We start from the raw sequence: 14,403 nt of genomic DNA, 5'->3' as shown, positions 1-14,403 counted from the left end.
ATTTCGTCTTATTCTGTTCTTTTCTCCCACTCTTAGGCTTCAATGATTTGCGTTGTAGCATGAAAAGAACAATCAACATCAAAAATATCAAAAAAGCATCTAAGTTGTTTTTGTTATTGTCATAATAGTTGGATGTTATGTCTTTGGTTATTTTTTTAAAGGTATATTGGATGAAAGGTTATTGATAATTTTTGAATTGTGTAGAATGAAATTGGTTATAGTGTTATATAAACATAGTTTTCAATTATAACGTAGTGTTATACTGAACACGTAGTTATTATACATAAGTTATTTTCATTCTTGCTGGACTGGTTGAATAGATATTGTCAACTATCTTTAAAGTTCTTTTTTTAAAGAAACTTAAAGCCCCCTTACAAAGCCTATAACTCCAAAAAAATTATAACCAACTCTATTACTGAGGTTATTATTATATGCTACACATTACTCTACAATTAACGCACTCACATTCTCTCTACAAACGTTCACTTTTATTTATTTCCAAATGTAAAGTAAAACGTATAAGAAATATTACGAACCAAACTCAGTCTAAATTAGTATCGGATTATTGGGGTTCGTCATTCATGAAAAGCTTGAATTATTGTTAAACTAATTACGAGGGCTTGGATGAAAAGTTCACGTGGACACTATTAAAAAAAGTCCTAAACTGGAAAAAACTAATTTGTCAAAAAGTAATTTGTCAAAGAAATATTACGAACCAAACTCAGTCTAAATTAGTATCGGATTATTGGGGTTCGTCATTCATGAAAAGCTTGAATTATTGTTAAACTAATTACGAGGGCTTGGATGAAAAGTTCACGTGGACACTATTAAAAAAAGTCCTAAACTGGAAAAAACTAATTTGTCAAAAACGATTATGTCGAAACTTGAGCCGATTCTAAATGAAAAAAAAACTGAAACACGCTGCAATTCCATGCATGATATTGATAAATGTTTCCGTTCATGAAAAACTTAGCCAAGTCTTGATGAGCTTAAATCCCAAAGAATGACTCGGAAACAAATTTCATCAAAATAATGCACAGAAAAAAATTTTAGCTAAATTTTTTGACATTTTGATAATTTTTGCATAAAAAACTGTATTTCGATTGAATTGTAACTAATAGATGAACACTAGCGTAAAGTGAAAACAATCATCAAAAAAATTCGTTCTTTGGTTTTTAATAGAAAGGCCGTGTGAAAAAACAGCCCAACATAGACAAATTGAAACCATCTGTTGAGGCTGGTGTTTACAACAATCTGCCTTTATTCAATATGCGTTGTGGCATATTTAGAAGCGTTCCGGCATGTTTAGGCATGTTATCATTCAACAATTCCTTTTGTTTTCACTTTCTCCTGATGTAAATGTAGAAAAAATTTGCAACGCTTAAGTGGGCACAAAAAATTCATTTTGCCCAATAATAGGAAAGATTTATCCGAGACACAGTTCTGGAACTTATTTCTTGACACTAGAGTGCGAATTTACTCATGAATTTTAATCTGGTTCATCGGTACAGTCGGTTCATCAACAAAGAGAACCCTGAACGTTTCTTGAAAAATTATAAAAATTAATTGTACTAAGCTACTATCTTTAAAAACATCGCAATCACAGCAAACAAAAAACAATTTTAAGCGCAAAGAAAACGTTGTTTGAACCAATTTTGTTTAGCAGAAGATGAAGTAAGTTTGTGGCTGCATCACTGTTGGTACCAAGCTCACAAAAAGTAGGAGCAAAAACAACAAAAGTCATTCAAAAATCTAGAGAAAAAAATGAGTTTTTAACATGCTCTGCAATAATTTTTCGGCAAAGTATTTGCCATTTCGTGTTTAAGCAGATTTTGGACTGGACCGGCAAATTTCTTTGAATAATCAACAGTCACAATTCAAAGTCCTCCAATTATCTTGAAAGAAAAATGTAAAATTATTGAAAAAAAATTGCTAGATGAATTCCATTATCGCAAGAAAATTGAGAGAAAAATAGAAAAATGCACAAGGTCGTGCAAAATTTCCTGAAATATTCGAGCAAGATTTTTAAAGTAAAGATTAATATAGAAAATTTGAAAACAGACTGTTAAAAGACAGCGAATCCACTAAAAACGACAATGTAGAGTGCTTCTTTTACAGAAATACGTGATTTGAATGGCCTTATTTCAGTCAATTTTGGTTTTTTGCTGGAAGGCTGAGTTAGCTATGACTTGATTTAATGGACAGTTCCTCATACTGCTCCCCTGATGGGTAGAAAGATTGCGTATGCCTGTAAACTAAGCACCTTACGCTACTTCATTTTCCCCCCAAAACCGGTTTCAATTTGCATCACTTTCACAATTTCAGTTCGTGTGTTGTAACATGCAGGTTCTTAGTTACATAACAAAAAAACTTGTGCATAGGTTACGTAACTCTATTTGAAGTCACTGAAAATATCTGGTTTTCATCAAATACCGCGTCGCCGTTTGAGATTGAAGTCAAGAATTTTTAGGCATCTTATGCACAGTCTCGAACTTTCCCTTGAAACACTCCCATGCACATTTTGAAAATGCCAAATATATGCAGTGCCTGAAGTTAAAACATGCGAAGCTCCAATGTTCTTAGTCAGAAGTTAGATTTAAAAAACTAACGCGCACATTTTAAAATGCCGAAAATTTGCAGTGCCAGAAGTCAAAATGCCAGAAGTTGCTACTTAGCCAGAAATTGAATTACGTTGACTTTCGTCATTTTAAAACGTGCGTGTTTCGTGTTTTAAGCATGGTTAAGTGACTCTGCAGAAGTCACTTCGAAATTCTTGACTTAATCACTTCGAAATTCTGACTAACTGCTTCGCAGTTCTCGATAAACGCCAGAAGTTCTCAGTAAATTCAAGCAGAGTCACTTAACCATTACTTCATGAACTTTCTCCATTTTGAAAAGTGTTTTAAACAAGATCACGTGACTCTGCGCTAGTCACTTTGAAGTTACCGGCTCATCATCTCGAACCACTTCGTTGCTCTCTATAAATGGCAGAGGTTCTCAAGGAGAGGCCCGTAACCTATACTTGAAACACAATACTTGCAAGTTTGAAAATGCTGAAAGTTCATCGAGGTCAACTCCTGGTTATGTATATCCGAACTTCCAACATTTTATGTGATAGTCAATTTTCCTTAAAGTCACTGAGAACTTCTGGTATTTATCGAGAACCGCGAAGCGGTTTGAATTATTAAGTCAGAACTTTGAGTTGACTTCTGCAGAATCACGCATGCATGCTTAAAACAAGAAACGCGCACATTTTAAAATGGCGAAAGTCAACGGAATTCAACTACTGGCTAAGAAGGGACTTCTGTTGTTTTAACTTCTGGCACTGCAGATTTTCGGCATTCCAAAATGTGCACATTTACATAATGATTTACCACGTAATGACACGTGCTCTGTAATTGGGGATCATTACGTAATGGGGGGCACAAACGTCAAAAATCCCAGTTACCAACATTTTTCGTGTCTTCTGCAAGTGCATTTGTATCCGTACGATTATAACCACGCAACAAGTTTTAGATTGCCAAATGTCTGACAGTAAAATTCCAGAAAGTTCTATATGCATAGCGAGAAGTTGACTTTCATAAAATTTGTCATTTTCAAACTTGCAATTTACCTTTTAAACAAGTTTACGTGACTCTGCAGAAGTCTCGGGTCTTTCCCATTATACCCCCCCCCCCGGTTTAATGGTCAGATAACCTATCCTATAGCCCACCAATCATGGTAATTATACCAAAATAGGGCTTTAATTTCGAAATTTTGTGTGGGACTATAATGGGAAAGACCCGAATTCAGTTACAAATCGTGGCTTCACATCGCGAATGGCTACAGGGTTCTCGATACACGCCAGAAATTCTCAGTGACTTCAAGCAGAGTCATGTAATTTACGCTTATGCTTCCCAATCAGAAGTGACTTACAAGCTACCATATGGAAAAAAAACAAACCTGAAGGGAGTTTTGACAGCCAGTCGTTCAGTTTCATCTATCTCTGGTCTCCCGATGTACTTTGTCAGTTCCAGATTGCTACCACTTTTGGGGAGGAGAGGGGGCAGTAGCTGGTCCTGATGGGGAGCGCCCCCCACTCTCCCACTTCTGGTCATGGCAGAAGGGTAATTGGATGGGCAGTCAGTTTCTCACGTAAAAGATGTAACTCTAACTAATTGATTTGTTCCCTCTTACCTATTCTCTAACTAATTGATTTATAACTCATTCGGATCGGGAGAATTTTCCCCGGGAACAAAAATTTTGAGCAAGCATAAAACTAACCCGTTTTTTCCCTTTTTTATAGCTTAACAAGATGCGGGACTTGCAAAACCAGGTTGAGGGGCGCGTTAATAGTCAGACAATTCTAGACTATAATCAGCCATGATCAGACTTAAACTTTATGGTCAGACTTTGAACAGGGACCTCGTCCGTGTAATCAAAATTCACACTTCAACCCCCACCCCCACCCCTTTTAAATGTCTGATCATTAACGCACACCTCAACGTGCAAATAGAATTAATAAACTTAATTCATTTTGATAAATATTGATTGGCAATTATAAGCTCAAAAATGACGGATTTTCTAAAACTGCTTTTTACCAAGTTGCATCAGTTCAAAAATGGTCCTAAAAAATCGTGACCTAAAGGCACGTTTTTCGAGTTTTCCACAAACCCTTTTTTCAGTAATGATAAAAAGATTGTCAAATAAATGATTCAAAACAATTATCCGCCCAGAGAAACAAAAAAGTATAATAAATTATAAATGAAAGCTTTATCATAAGTTCGGCCTCCTTAACCTTCTAAAAGTGATGTATGACACTATATAAGTTTATTATCTGCGTGGAAAAAGGAACCAGCTCCAGTACTGTAATAATAAAAAAGCTTCAATTCAAATACTTAAAGTTTGTTGTGTTACATGCCATTCAAATAATAAGGGTAATGTTTATTCTAAATAAAACATTGTATGTAGTTTTCGATTTTTGTACGTAATGTAAATTGTGGCTTCAAATCTGCAAGTAAAAGCACAAATAATGATAGACAAATACATTTATCACGTTATGTTTTGAGTCAAATTTTACAGTAAACAGAAGAAACAAAAACTTTCAAATTGTTCGGTGATAAATTGTAGCAAAATTGATTGTTTTTCGTCAAGGCATGAAAAAATTCCCCTTCGAAGAACAAATAACGAAGTTCATCAGATTATTTTTAAACAAAATTTTCTCAGCCATATAGAAAATCTCCGTTTTGATTATCAATTCTTTCATTTCTTTGAAAAAGCTTTACCCTTAAGTAAAATACGACGGCTTTCTTGATCATCCGGGTGGTACTAATAATTGACTTCAGGATCGTATTCAACAGCATACAGGGCATCTGATCATAGTGACTTGGGTAGAAATTTAACAAATGAATGGGTAGTTTTCTCAGCAGGTTTATCCAGGTTTAGTGCTTTCGAAATTTAGCTGAAGAACTTGAAAAAATTATAGCACATTTCTTTGTTAATATTTTACACAAATTACGATAAAAACAATTGACATCCACTTTCACCTCGTTTTTTTACAATTCAAAGAATTTTTACTATTCAAAGAATTTTTACTATTCAAAGAATTTTTACTATTCAAAGAAATTGAATTATATTGGGGCGCTGTCTTTTTTTAAGATCTGTTCGCACATTTTCAGGATTTTTGAAGTCAAATTGAAGTAGTGATTTTGGTCACGCCGAAACAGGAAATGGAGCGAAAAAGCGAGTGGTTTTGCGGCGTGCAATTTTTTCGCTCTAATTTTAAAGTAGAGTGAGAAAACGGTGTTTGAACAAAAATTCACTTTCTCGCTAGTGGTTTTTTGTTCACATGCGGCAATTTCACTTTAATTTTTACTGTTTTTTCAATTTTTTGGATTGGTTTTTTTCTAATTGGTTTTCCCAATCCATTCATAGTTCGTTCTAGGCCTAGTTTTTTGTTAGAATCAAATTTACATTTCTCGCTAGTCGTTTTTTGTTCTTGCTAGCGGCATTTTGACATTGATTTTCTGATTTTTTTTAGAAGTGGTTTTCGCAATTCACTCATAGTCCATTCTGTGTCTAATTTTTTGTTTAGTAGATGAAAACTCGTTGAATTAAACGTCAGGACTTGTCCTGCTTTGTTTTTTTTAATAAAAGCCCGTACTCAGAAAATTGGACATAAGATGCTATGCTTGTTCTTTATGAAAAGGCAGAGGAGTCTGAATCCATGTTAATTAAAATGTTTGAGTTGTCATCTCTACGTGTGGTCTAACACCTCAAATACACATTTTTGATTACAAAAAAGAACCAAACTCAAAAACTTTTGCATTGTTGCAATTTTTCAAAATTTGCGAATGTCAACATTCGAAAATCTCATTTTTTTCATTTTCTCATCTACTTATCTCCGCATTTCCTAATAATTGCAATCGCTATAAGATCATTAATTGAAGTAGCACACGCCATGTTTCATAGATTTAAAAAAATGTTTTGATTGAAATGTTTCGGTGTAGAGAAAAGAAGACAGTAATGTGTTAAGACCGTTGTAACAGCTAACAGGTTTTTTAGTCTTGCACACTCTAAATCTTCCCAATTTTTTGTCGAACAACAAAATGAGTTTAGCAGAATATGTGGGAATTTTAATATAAGGAGGTTTACAACGTTATCGTCACGGTTTCATTGCCATAACGGTGTCTCAAAGCGTCTCACATTCTGACAACAGCGTTGGTGAAGAAAAGATCTTCTCACTGGGGCTGCCATTTTAATGTTTTGGAAAATTTAATCCAATTTTATCTCGACTTTAGTTAAAACTTATATTAAAACTTGTTTGGGTAAAATTATTATCAAAATGTGCAAATGATCATAACATCCTTTGTTTGAGGAACATCTCAAAATTACAAGCAGAAAGTTGAAAACAATAAATTATGCTTTAGGGATAATCAACCAAATGGGCTTTACAAATGATTTCAAAACTGCTGCGAGGCCAACTATTAATGCCTAATTATTTAAAACAAGTTCAGCTTCTCAAACTTTTCTTTGGCACCTCAGTGGTATGCCCAAATACACGCTTTGTCACCGGGGGGGGGGGGACGTCCCCACTCGTGACGATCCGTGAGGTACAATTTTGAGGTCGAAAAATTGTGTCTCTCAATTTTGCCAGAGGGACAAAAACTTGTAAAAAATTTCTCGATTTGTGCCGGGGAAAAAAACTTGTAAATTTTTCTCAAATTTGTGGGGGACAAAAACTTGTAAAATTTTGTCAATTTTGTGCGGTGAGAAAAAATTGTGAAATTTTTGTCAAATTTGTTTGGTGGGCAAAACTTTTGATATTTTCAGCTATTTTGTGCGAGGGATAAAAACTTGTTAAAATTTCACAGTTTTGTGGAATTATTGAAAAACTTGTATAAATAATGGAATTATTGAAAAACTTGTAAAAATAATCATCCGGGTGGTACTAATAATTGACTTCAGGATCGTATTCAACAGTATACAGGGCATCTGATCATAGTGACTTGGGTAGAATTTTAAAGAAAATGAGCAATTTTTTCAGCAGGTTTATCCAGGTTTAGTGATTTCGAAATTTAGCTGAAAAACCAATTGAAAAAACTATAGCAAACTTCTGCGTTGAAATTTTACAGAAATTACGATAAAAGATTTACATCCATTTTCTTCTCGTTTTTTTCATTAGAGCTCATAATCAGAAAAATGGACTTAAGATGCGATTCTTGTTCTTCAGGAAAAGGCAGGGAGTCTGGATCCATTTTAATTAAAATGATTTAGTTGTCATCTCTATGTGTGATCTGGTACCTCAAGCACACATTTTTAATTACGAAAAGAACTTAACTCAAAACTTTTGTATGGTTACAGTTCTTCAAACATTCGCAAATTATCAATTTTCAGAAATCTCATTTCTCATTTTCTCATCTAGTTATTTCAACATTTTCATGACATTTCATCTAGTAATTTTGCAACTGTTATAAGATTATTAAATGAAGTAGTACAGGCCATTTTTCATAGATTCAAAGAGATTTTTTCGATTGGAAAATTTTGGCGTAGAAAAACAAGACAGTAATGGGTTAAGATACCGTTGTAACAGCTGACAACTTTTTTTAGGATTCCACACTCTAAGTTTTCCCAATTTTTTGAAAAAAAATGAGTATAGCTAAATATGTGGCGATCTTAAAGTAAGAAACCTTACAACTTAATAGGTTACGTTATTTTTTCTCTACGTGGCTTTCGATACTTCGATTACTAATCTTATAACGATTGCAAAATTACTAGATGAACTGTCACAAAAAATTTGGAAATAAGCAGAAAGGAACCAGAAAAAAATGAGGTATCTGAATAAAGACTTTACAAAATTTTCAAAAATTGTAGCAAAACAGAATTTTTAATTTTAGTTCTTTTTTATGTAAAAATGTGTACTTGAGGTGTCATAGCACACATAGAGATGACAACTCAAGCAATTTAATCAACATGGAGCCAGATTTCTCCGAATTTTCTTAAAGAAACAATTTCGCCGCGTATGTTCGTTTTTCTGAGTTTGAGGTCTAGTTAAGAAACAAACAAGGTGATAATGACAATAACTTTTATTATCGTATTTTTTTGTAATAATTATCAAAGAGGGTTGCTATAGTTATTTTATGTGCTTTATTTTATGAGTGCTAAAAATTGAAACCATCAAACATGGATCAAAATGCTGAAAAATCATCAGTTCTCTCGTCAACTTTCATTTTGATACCAGAATCTCACAGCGTCTTATATTCTGATGACAGCTTCGATGCAGAACACATCTTCTCAAATGAACTGCCAATTTAGTGTTCACGAAAAAAAAATCCAATTTTATTTTGACTTAATTTCAAACTTTTATTGAAATTTGTTTGAATAAAGTTATTGTCAAAACTGTGTAAATGAGGATACTCTCTAAATGTCGAAAAGGTTGAACGCAATAAATTTTTCTATAGGATCCAACTAAAGGGTCCAACCAGAGGATCGAACCAACAATTGATTATAAAACTGCTTGGAGGCCAACTATTAGAGCCTATTTATTTAAAACGGGTGCAGATTCTCAAGTTTTTTCGCACCTCAGCAATTTGTTTTTGTTTTTACAATTTTCGACATTATACTGTTTATATCAGTTCACTGTTTCTATTTAAGAAATTTGTTTTCGTAACATTTTTTAAGATTTACTATTAATATTTTTGCTACAATTTAAATAGAATATGATTCGGATTTAGAAATCAAGATACGTCAATTTGTTTTTGAGTGAGGGGTACTATATCCTGACTTATTCTTTTTAAAAAAATATGAACCACATGGATAGGTTAGTTATAAGGATAATACGCCATAAAAAGTGCATACTTATTTTCCAAAAAACTTGCAGTTTCGGTTTGTGTTTTTGTAACACAAGGAAAACTTCTTCAATTAGCATTAGAATTATCAGTCGATATGCTTTAATTGTTACAAAAAAGAGTTCCATAAATCAATTATTTTCCAGTGCAATCCTATTGGTAAGCGCTAGTGTGTTCAATTTGTTTTCAATTTTTTTGCCTGTTTGTTCTTGCCCATCTGCCTGTTCTTGCCAGTCTCTGCCTGTTTTTATGTCAAAAAGGTTTTGTCTTAGAGGACAACTTTTCTCTTCTCTTTGACTTGCATTGGTGACACCTAAAATATCGCCACAATTTACAAAAAAGCTGTAAGTTTCTGAAATTTTATTTCTTATTTGTCTCTAAAGGTTCAACTGTTCTGCCGAGCTGGTTCTTTTTGTAGGATGTGTTTACACATTTTTCAGGACTTTGAGATTTCACAACAAGATATATATTAATTGCCTCCAGCTGTTTATAGTAGTCAAGCAAGTGCTTGCTTTAGTGGACTGGTTGAAAAGGACTGAACTCCAGATAGGAAATAATAAATTGAAATTTAGTTTTTTAATGGTTTTTATGATTCTTTTCAGGTTTTCTAACAATCTGGTCTTCAAATGGACGTTTTTTGCAGCTCAAATGGGTTTATTCACTGTAATTTTTTTCTTCCAGGCTGTTTTTGGGTTGCATGATGTTTGGATTTGTAAACTTAAAAACAAAAATCAAAGTATTTTCTTTTTCAACTTTTTCAGTATTTAAAAAGAACTTGTTATTTTTCGAAATTCCCATGTTTAAGAGGTGCACTGTTTTTTGAAGCGGAGGATATTTGTCAAGTTTTTCTGTTTTTGGTATCTTATTTATCCGAACAGATTTCTGACATCGTGTGACAAAGTGATTTGGTAGCTCTTAGCAAAAAATCATTGATTTTTAAAATCATTGATATTAAAAATAATAGATAACTTAGCAATGGTGTTTACCAATATAGTTTTTTTTCATAAAACTTATATTAATTTTTTTTCAATTTTAGTGCAAGTAATAACTTAAACAATTTTTGGAATTTCAATAATTAACTTTACAGTGTTGGGCCTAACAAATGAAGTTCAAAGATCTTCAACAAATCTGAAAAATTTTTTGCTGGTTTCTCGTTTTTGACAGTTTTTGTTATTTTTGACAGCTTCTGTATGGCGATCCTAAATTATGTTGAACCTTCTGTTTTAGTCGCTAAATGAAATTTTGGTTTTATGTTTCTGATGCAAAACTTTGATATTCAGTGCCTGAATACCACGAATATCTAAAATGTTATCATTCAAAACTTAAAAGTTATCATTTCCCTCTGTATTTGGATAAATATTATTTGTCAGATTGGCTTGCATCTTCGTTTAGTTTTATGGAGGGTAATTCAGGACCTGCTCTGACCTGTTTTTATTTCGTCATCAAAATTTTTGTTGACTGCATTAAATCACACTGATTCAAAATCTACTTTTTGTTTTTTCATTCATGCAATTCCATGACGTCACTTTCCACTTTTAATAGAGCAACTTTTTTGTTCATGAGCATAAATAACATGTTGGCCTAAAATTTTGCCTAGTTTTCTTAGAGGAGTTTAAAACTGAAGATATCTAACCGACAAAATAAGTTATCCAAATATCTCAACAAATTTTGCTTCCTTTAAAGATAAATTTTTTCTCTTCATTCTTATTTTTTATAAAGTTTTTTATGCCATTTGGAGTTTAAAGGTCTTCGAAGCCACATCAGCTTTCTTCTGAAAATTTCTCAGCTATTTTATCTATTCAATATTAGCATTCGGTGCGGTTTATATTGGTCTCTGTTATACATAATAACCACATTAATTTTCACTGAAAACTATTAGAAAAAGTACAAAACGTTGAATTAATTTGGAACGGATGGATAACAAATAAAACTAATGTCTACAAAAATTTGATGTTTTAACATCCAGGAAGACAAAAAATAGCATCTTGTAAAATTGACAGCTGCTGCGATAGATAAATGAACTATAGTTAGTCCGGTAAAGTTTCAACGCAATCGAACGTTTTCAAGGGTCAAAGTTCAAATTTAAAACATGCAGAGGTCATCATATTGTTATTCATTTGCATGTCGGTTGTCTTTCGAACGTTCTCTTGCGCTTAAACTTTATGGGACTAACAATATAGTGTGTCCTTTAAAGTTGAATTAAGCGAAGTTCAAATGACAGCATGCATGTCGAGAATGTCACAGCCCGAAATTTAAGAAAAAAGGGTGAGAAAAACAGATGGAATGGAATCAAAATGGTTTAAATATTGCATTTCCCAAAATGTTTTGGTTGTTTTCAACTTTATGGAACACACTATAAACATGCAGTAGCAATTTTTTTCATTGCAACTCAAAAAATCTTTTCACTTGGTGATTTTTGAGATCAAAATTTATTTGACCAGTTAAGTTAGAAAAATAAACTAAATATGGTTCTAATTTCACGGACCATGCCAGTATGTATAAGCCGATAGCACTGCTAGGAGTAAAAACGTGAACAGACATCCATTAAACCGATTCAAAACGTTCGCCAAAACTTTCCATTCTTCCATTATTTCCATTTCGCTCAATTCTTTCTGGGAAGTCTCAAATAGGGTGAAATGATTGTGATCGGACAAGACTGAACCCCTAGCCGCGATTGAAACTTTCGGCTGTCTTTGGCCCCCACTTGTTGGCAACGATTGCGAGAAACTTGTACGTTGTTTCGGAATTGAAACACTCATTCGGCGAGCGTTGAAAAAGTTGGGGGGTAAATTTAAGTCGACTGACGAATTTCGCCCATCCGGGCTAATTCGGTCTTTCATAATGTAACTGGGCGCTCCCCCAAATTCATCTTCGCTGTCATCTTCAATTATACTATCGCCGTATCGACTCGTTTTGACCCCGTTTTGTTTCATTAAAAGTTTGGGCGATGTTTTCGCGAACGCCGAGTAGGCAGCGCCGTTTATAGGCGCCGATGTTGAAGATGAAATGTCGGTTAGTTGCACGTTACGATTGGCGACTGCAATTTGTTCATGATTCAGTCGGTAAAAAGGTCCGACAAATTTGCGGACAAAATTGCAAAATGAACGGAAGGAGGGTGGGGCTCGGGCTTTGCTGTTTGCGAAGAAAATACTCATGGTCAAAATTTGCATGAAGAGAGATAAAGCTGAAACAGAAAAATAACCCTATTTTTTCAATTAATTGTCGCCAAAAATGTTTTTTATCAGTTAAAATTAGAAATTGAAACTAATTTTTGAATGAAAGTTTTTGTTCATATACGAGCGTCAAATTTGAGACCATGTAAAGTCGAGCATCTTAACAAATTTAGGTCTTTCTTATGTTAGCGGGAGTTTTGCTAATGTTAGTCGAGCTCAAATTGATCTAAAGCCTTCATGGAATGTTTGAGACGAGCATGCTTTTTTCATAAGTCGAGGCGTAAACATACTTTGTCAAACTTAAATTAATTAATGTCTTTTGTCTTCAAAATATGCAAAATCTGAAGTTGTCAATTATTTTCAAAAATTTGAAATTTCTCAATTGAGTAGAACTTGTCGAGAAGTGGACAAAAACCAAAATTATGCAGGATAACAGTCTTAATTTAACTGGAGAAAAATACAAAGATTTTTAATATCGGTTGTCTTGCAAGTCACGTAAATGCAAGATTTGTATTTGTCAATTATTTTGAGTGCTTAAAATTATCTCAAACGTCGATCATAAAAATTACCTTAAAAATTATGTAAAACATGATGGACTTGATCCAAGCACCAAAAACCCCCCTCCCCAAAAAAAAATCTTTGCCCGATTTTCATAAGAAAACTTGTAAATTTAATATCAATACTATCGAAGTTTTCAATCTTCAATTTCCATTTTTGGCCAGAGTTCTGTTGAAAAAAAAATCTGGCATGATGAGCCTGCGCCTCTAGCAAATACCATTTAATCCAATCTTCTGGACTTATTTTAATTCATGTAAAAAAGGCCCTTGCTCTTTAGAACATGACGACAAAGGAGCAACTTATCTCGATTGCAAAATTAATTAATTAAATTAATTATTTGAAGAGGAAGCAATTATCAGATCTACCCTAAATAACTTCCAATGATATTATAATTTCCTGCTTTCATCAGAAAAGTTTAGAATTCGGATCTATTCTGTTTTGCCCCCCCCCCCCCCCCCCCAGTGTTCTTACGCCCCCCCCCCCCCCAGTTAAAATTATATGTTGCTATATAGCACGCTACTATGTAAAAAATAGCACGTGCGCCTGAGGGGGGGGGGGGGGGGGTGCGTGAAAAATAAAAGCTCACTAAGGTAGGTGGGGGATGTAAAACAGAATATATCACCGAGTTCAATTATTTGTCTTTTTTTATTAGACGAAGGGGGATTTTGTTTAATATTTTTCAGCCTATATGCCAATGCAGTTAATTTTTATTATCTTTGTCCGTTAGGCAGTTAACTTCGATTTTTCAAAAATTTTTAGTTCAGTTTCTTAAAAATCATTTACCGAAACTAGACGACTATGAGCTGGAATTATTACCCCCCATTCCGGATTAATAGCTCTAAAATGAGACAAGTACTCAACCCAGCGGCTAAAGCCAGAACTTTTTAATTTGTATAAAGTCAAGTAAAGGAAAGCAATTGCGTGCTTTACTCTTAAGAAAATCAAAATTTCACGATATGCAGAATCATGTGGAAAAACATCGGTGTCGATTTAAACTTGTTTAATCAATCCAACAATCTAATTTCAAAATTTAGAAAAAAATAGATTTGGGTAAATGAGCAGATATCATTTATATAATAAACATGTCCCATGCTCAGAAACGATCAAATTGTACATTTTGTTTTTGGAAAAAACGCTTTAGTTAGATTCTATTTTCGAGAATCGGGCCATGAACGAGTCGATTCTATTAAAAAAAAGATGTCCCCAGTTTAAAAACGAGCAACTGTTTCTTTAAATTGGAAGGAGCGCTGGCTCAAAATGTGAAATCATTGTCAAAATTTGGATTATAACATGACAATTAAACATTTAATTTCTTGTACAATTTAATCAGTAAATTCTCTGAGAGA

The 14,403-nt window shown here is 33.5% G+C and overlaps 1 protein-coding gene across 2 annotated transcripts in view; it reads right to left on the bottom strand.

The window, feature by feature from the left end:
- Window positions 1-11,741: 11,741 nt before the first annotated feature.
- The window catches only part of LOC142353633 (neuronal acetylcholine receptor subunit eat-2-like), a 76,163-nt gene continuing 73,501 nt past the window's right edge, over window positions 11,742-14,403 (bottom strand). For both annotated transcript variants that reach the window (XM_075405928.1, XM_075405929.1), the window contains one exon: window positions 11,742-12,510. In XM_075405928.1, coding sequence (XP_075262043.1) covers window positions 11,804-12,510 — 707 coding nt within the window. In that variant the 3' untranslated portion in view covers window positions 11,742-11,803. The remainder of the gene's footprint in view (window positions 12,511-14,403) is intronic.

Source organism: Convolutriloba macropyga, chromosome 14 (assembly GCF_964194025.1).
Source record: "Convolutriloba macropyga chromosome 14, txConMacr16.3, whole genome shotgun sequence".
In the NCBI taxonomy this organism is placed as follows: Eukaryota; Metazoa; Xenacoelomorpha; order Acoela; family Convolutidae; genus Convolutriloba; species Convolutriloba macropyga.
Note: the sequence above shows the minus strand (reverse complement) of the source record. Positions and strands in the feature narration are given on the sequence as shown.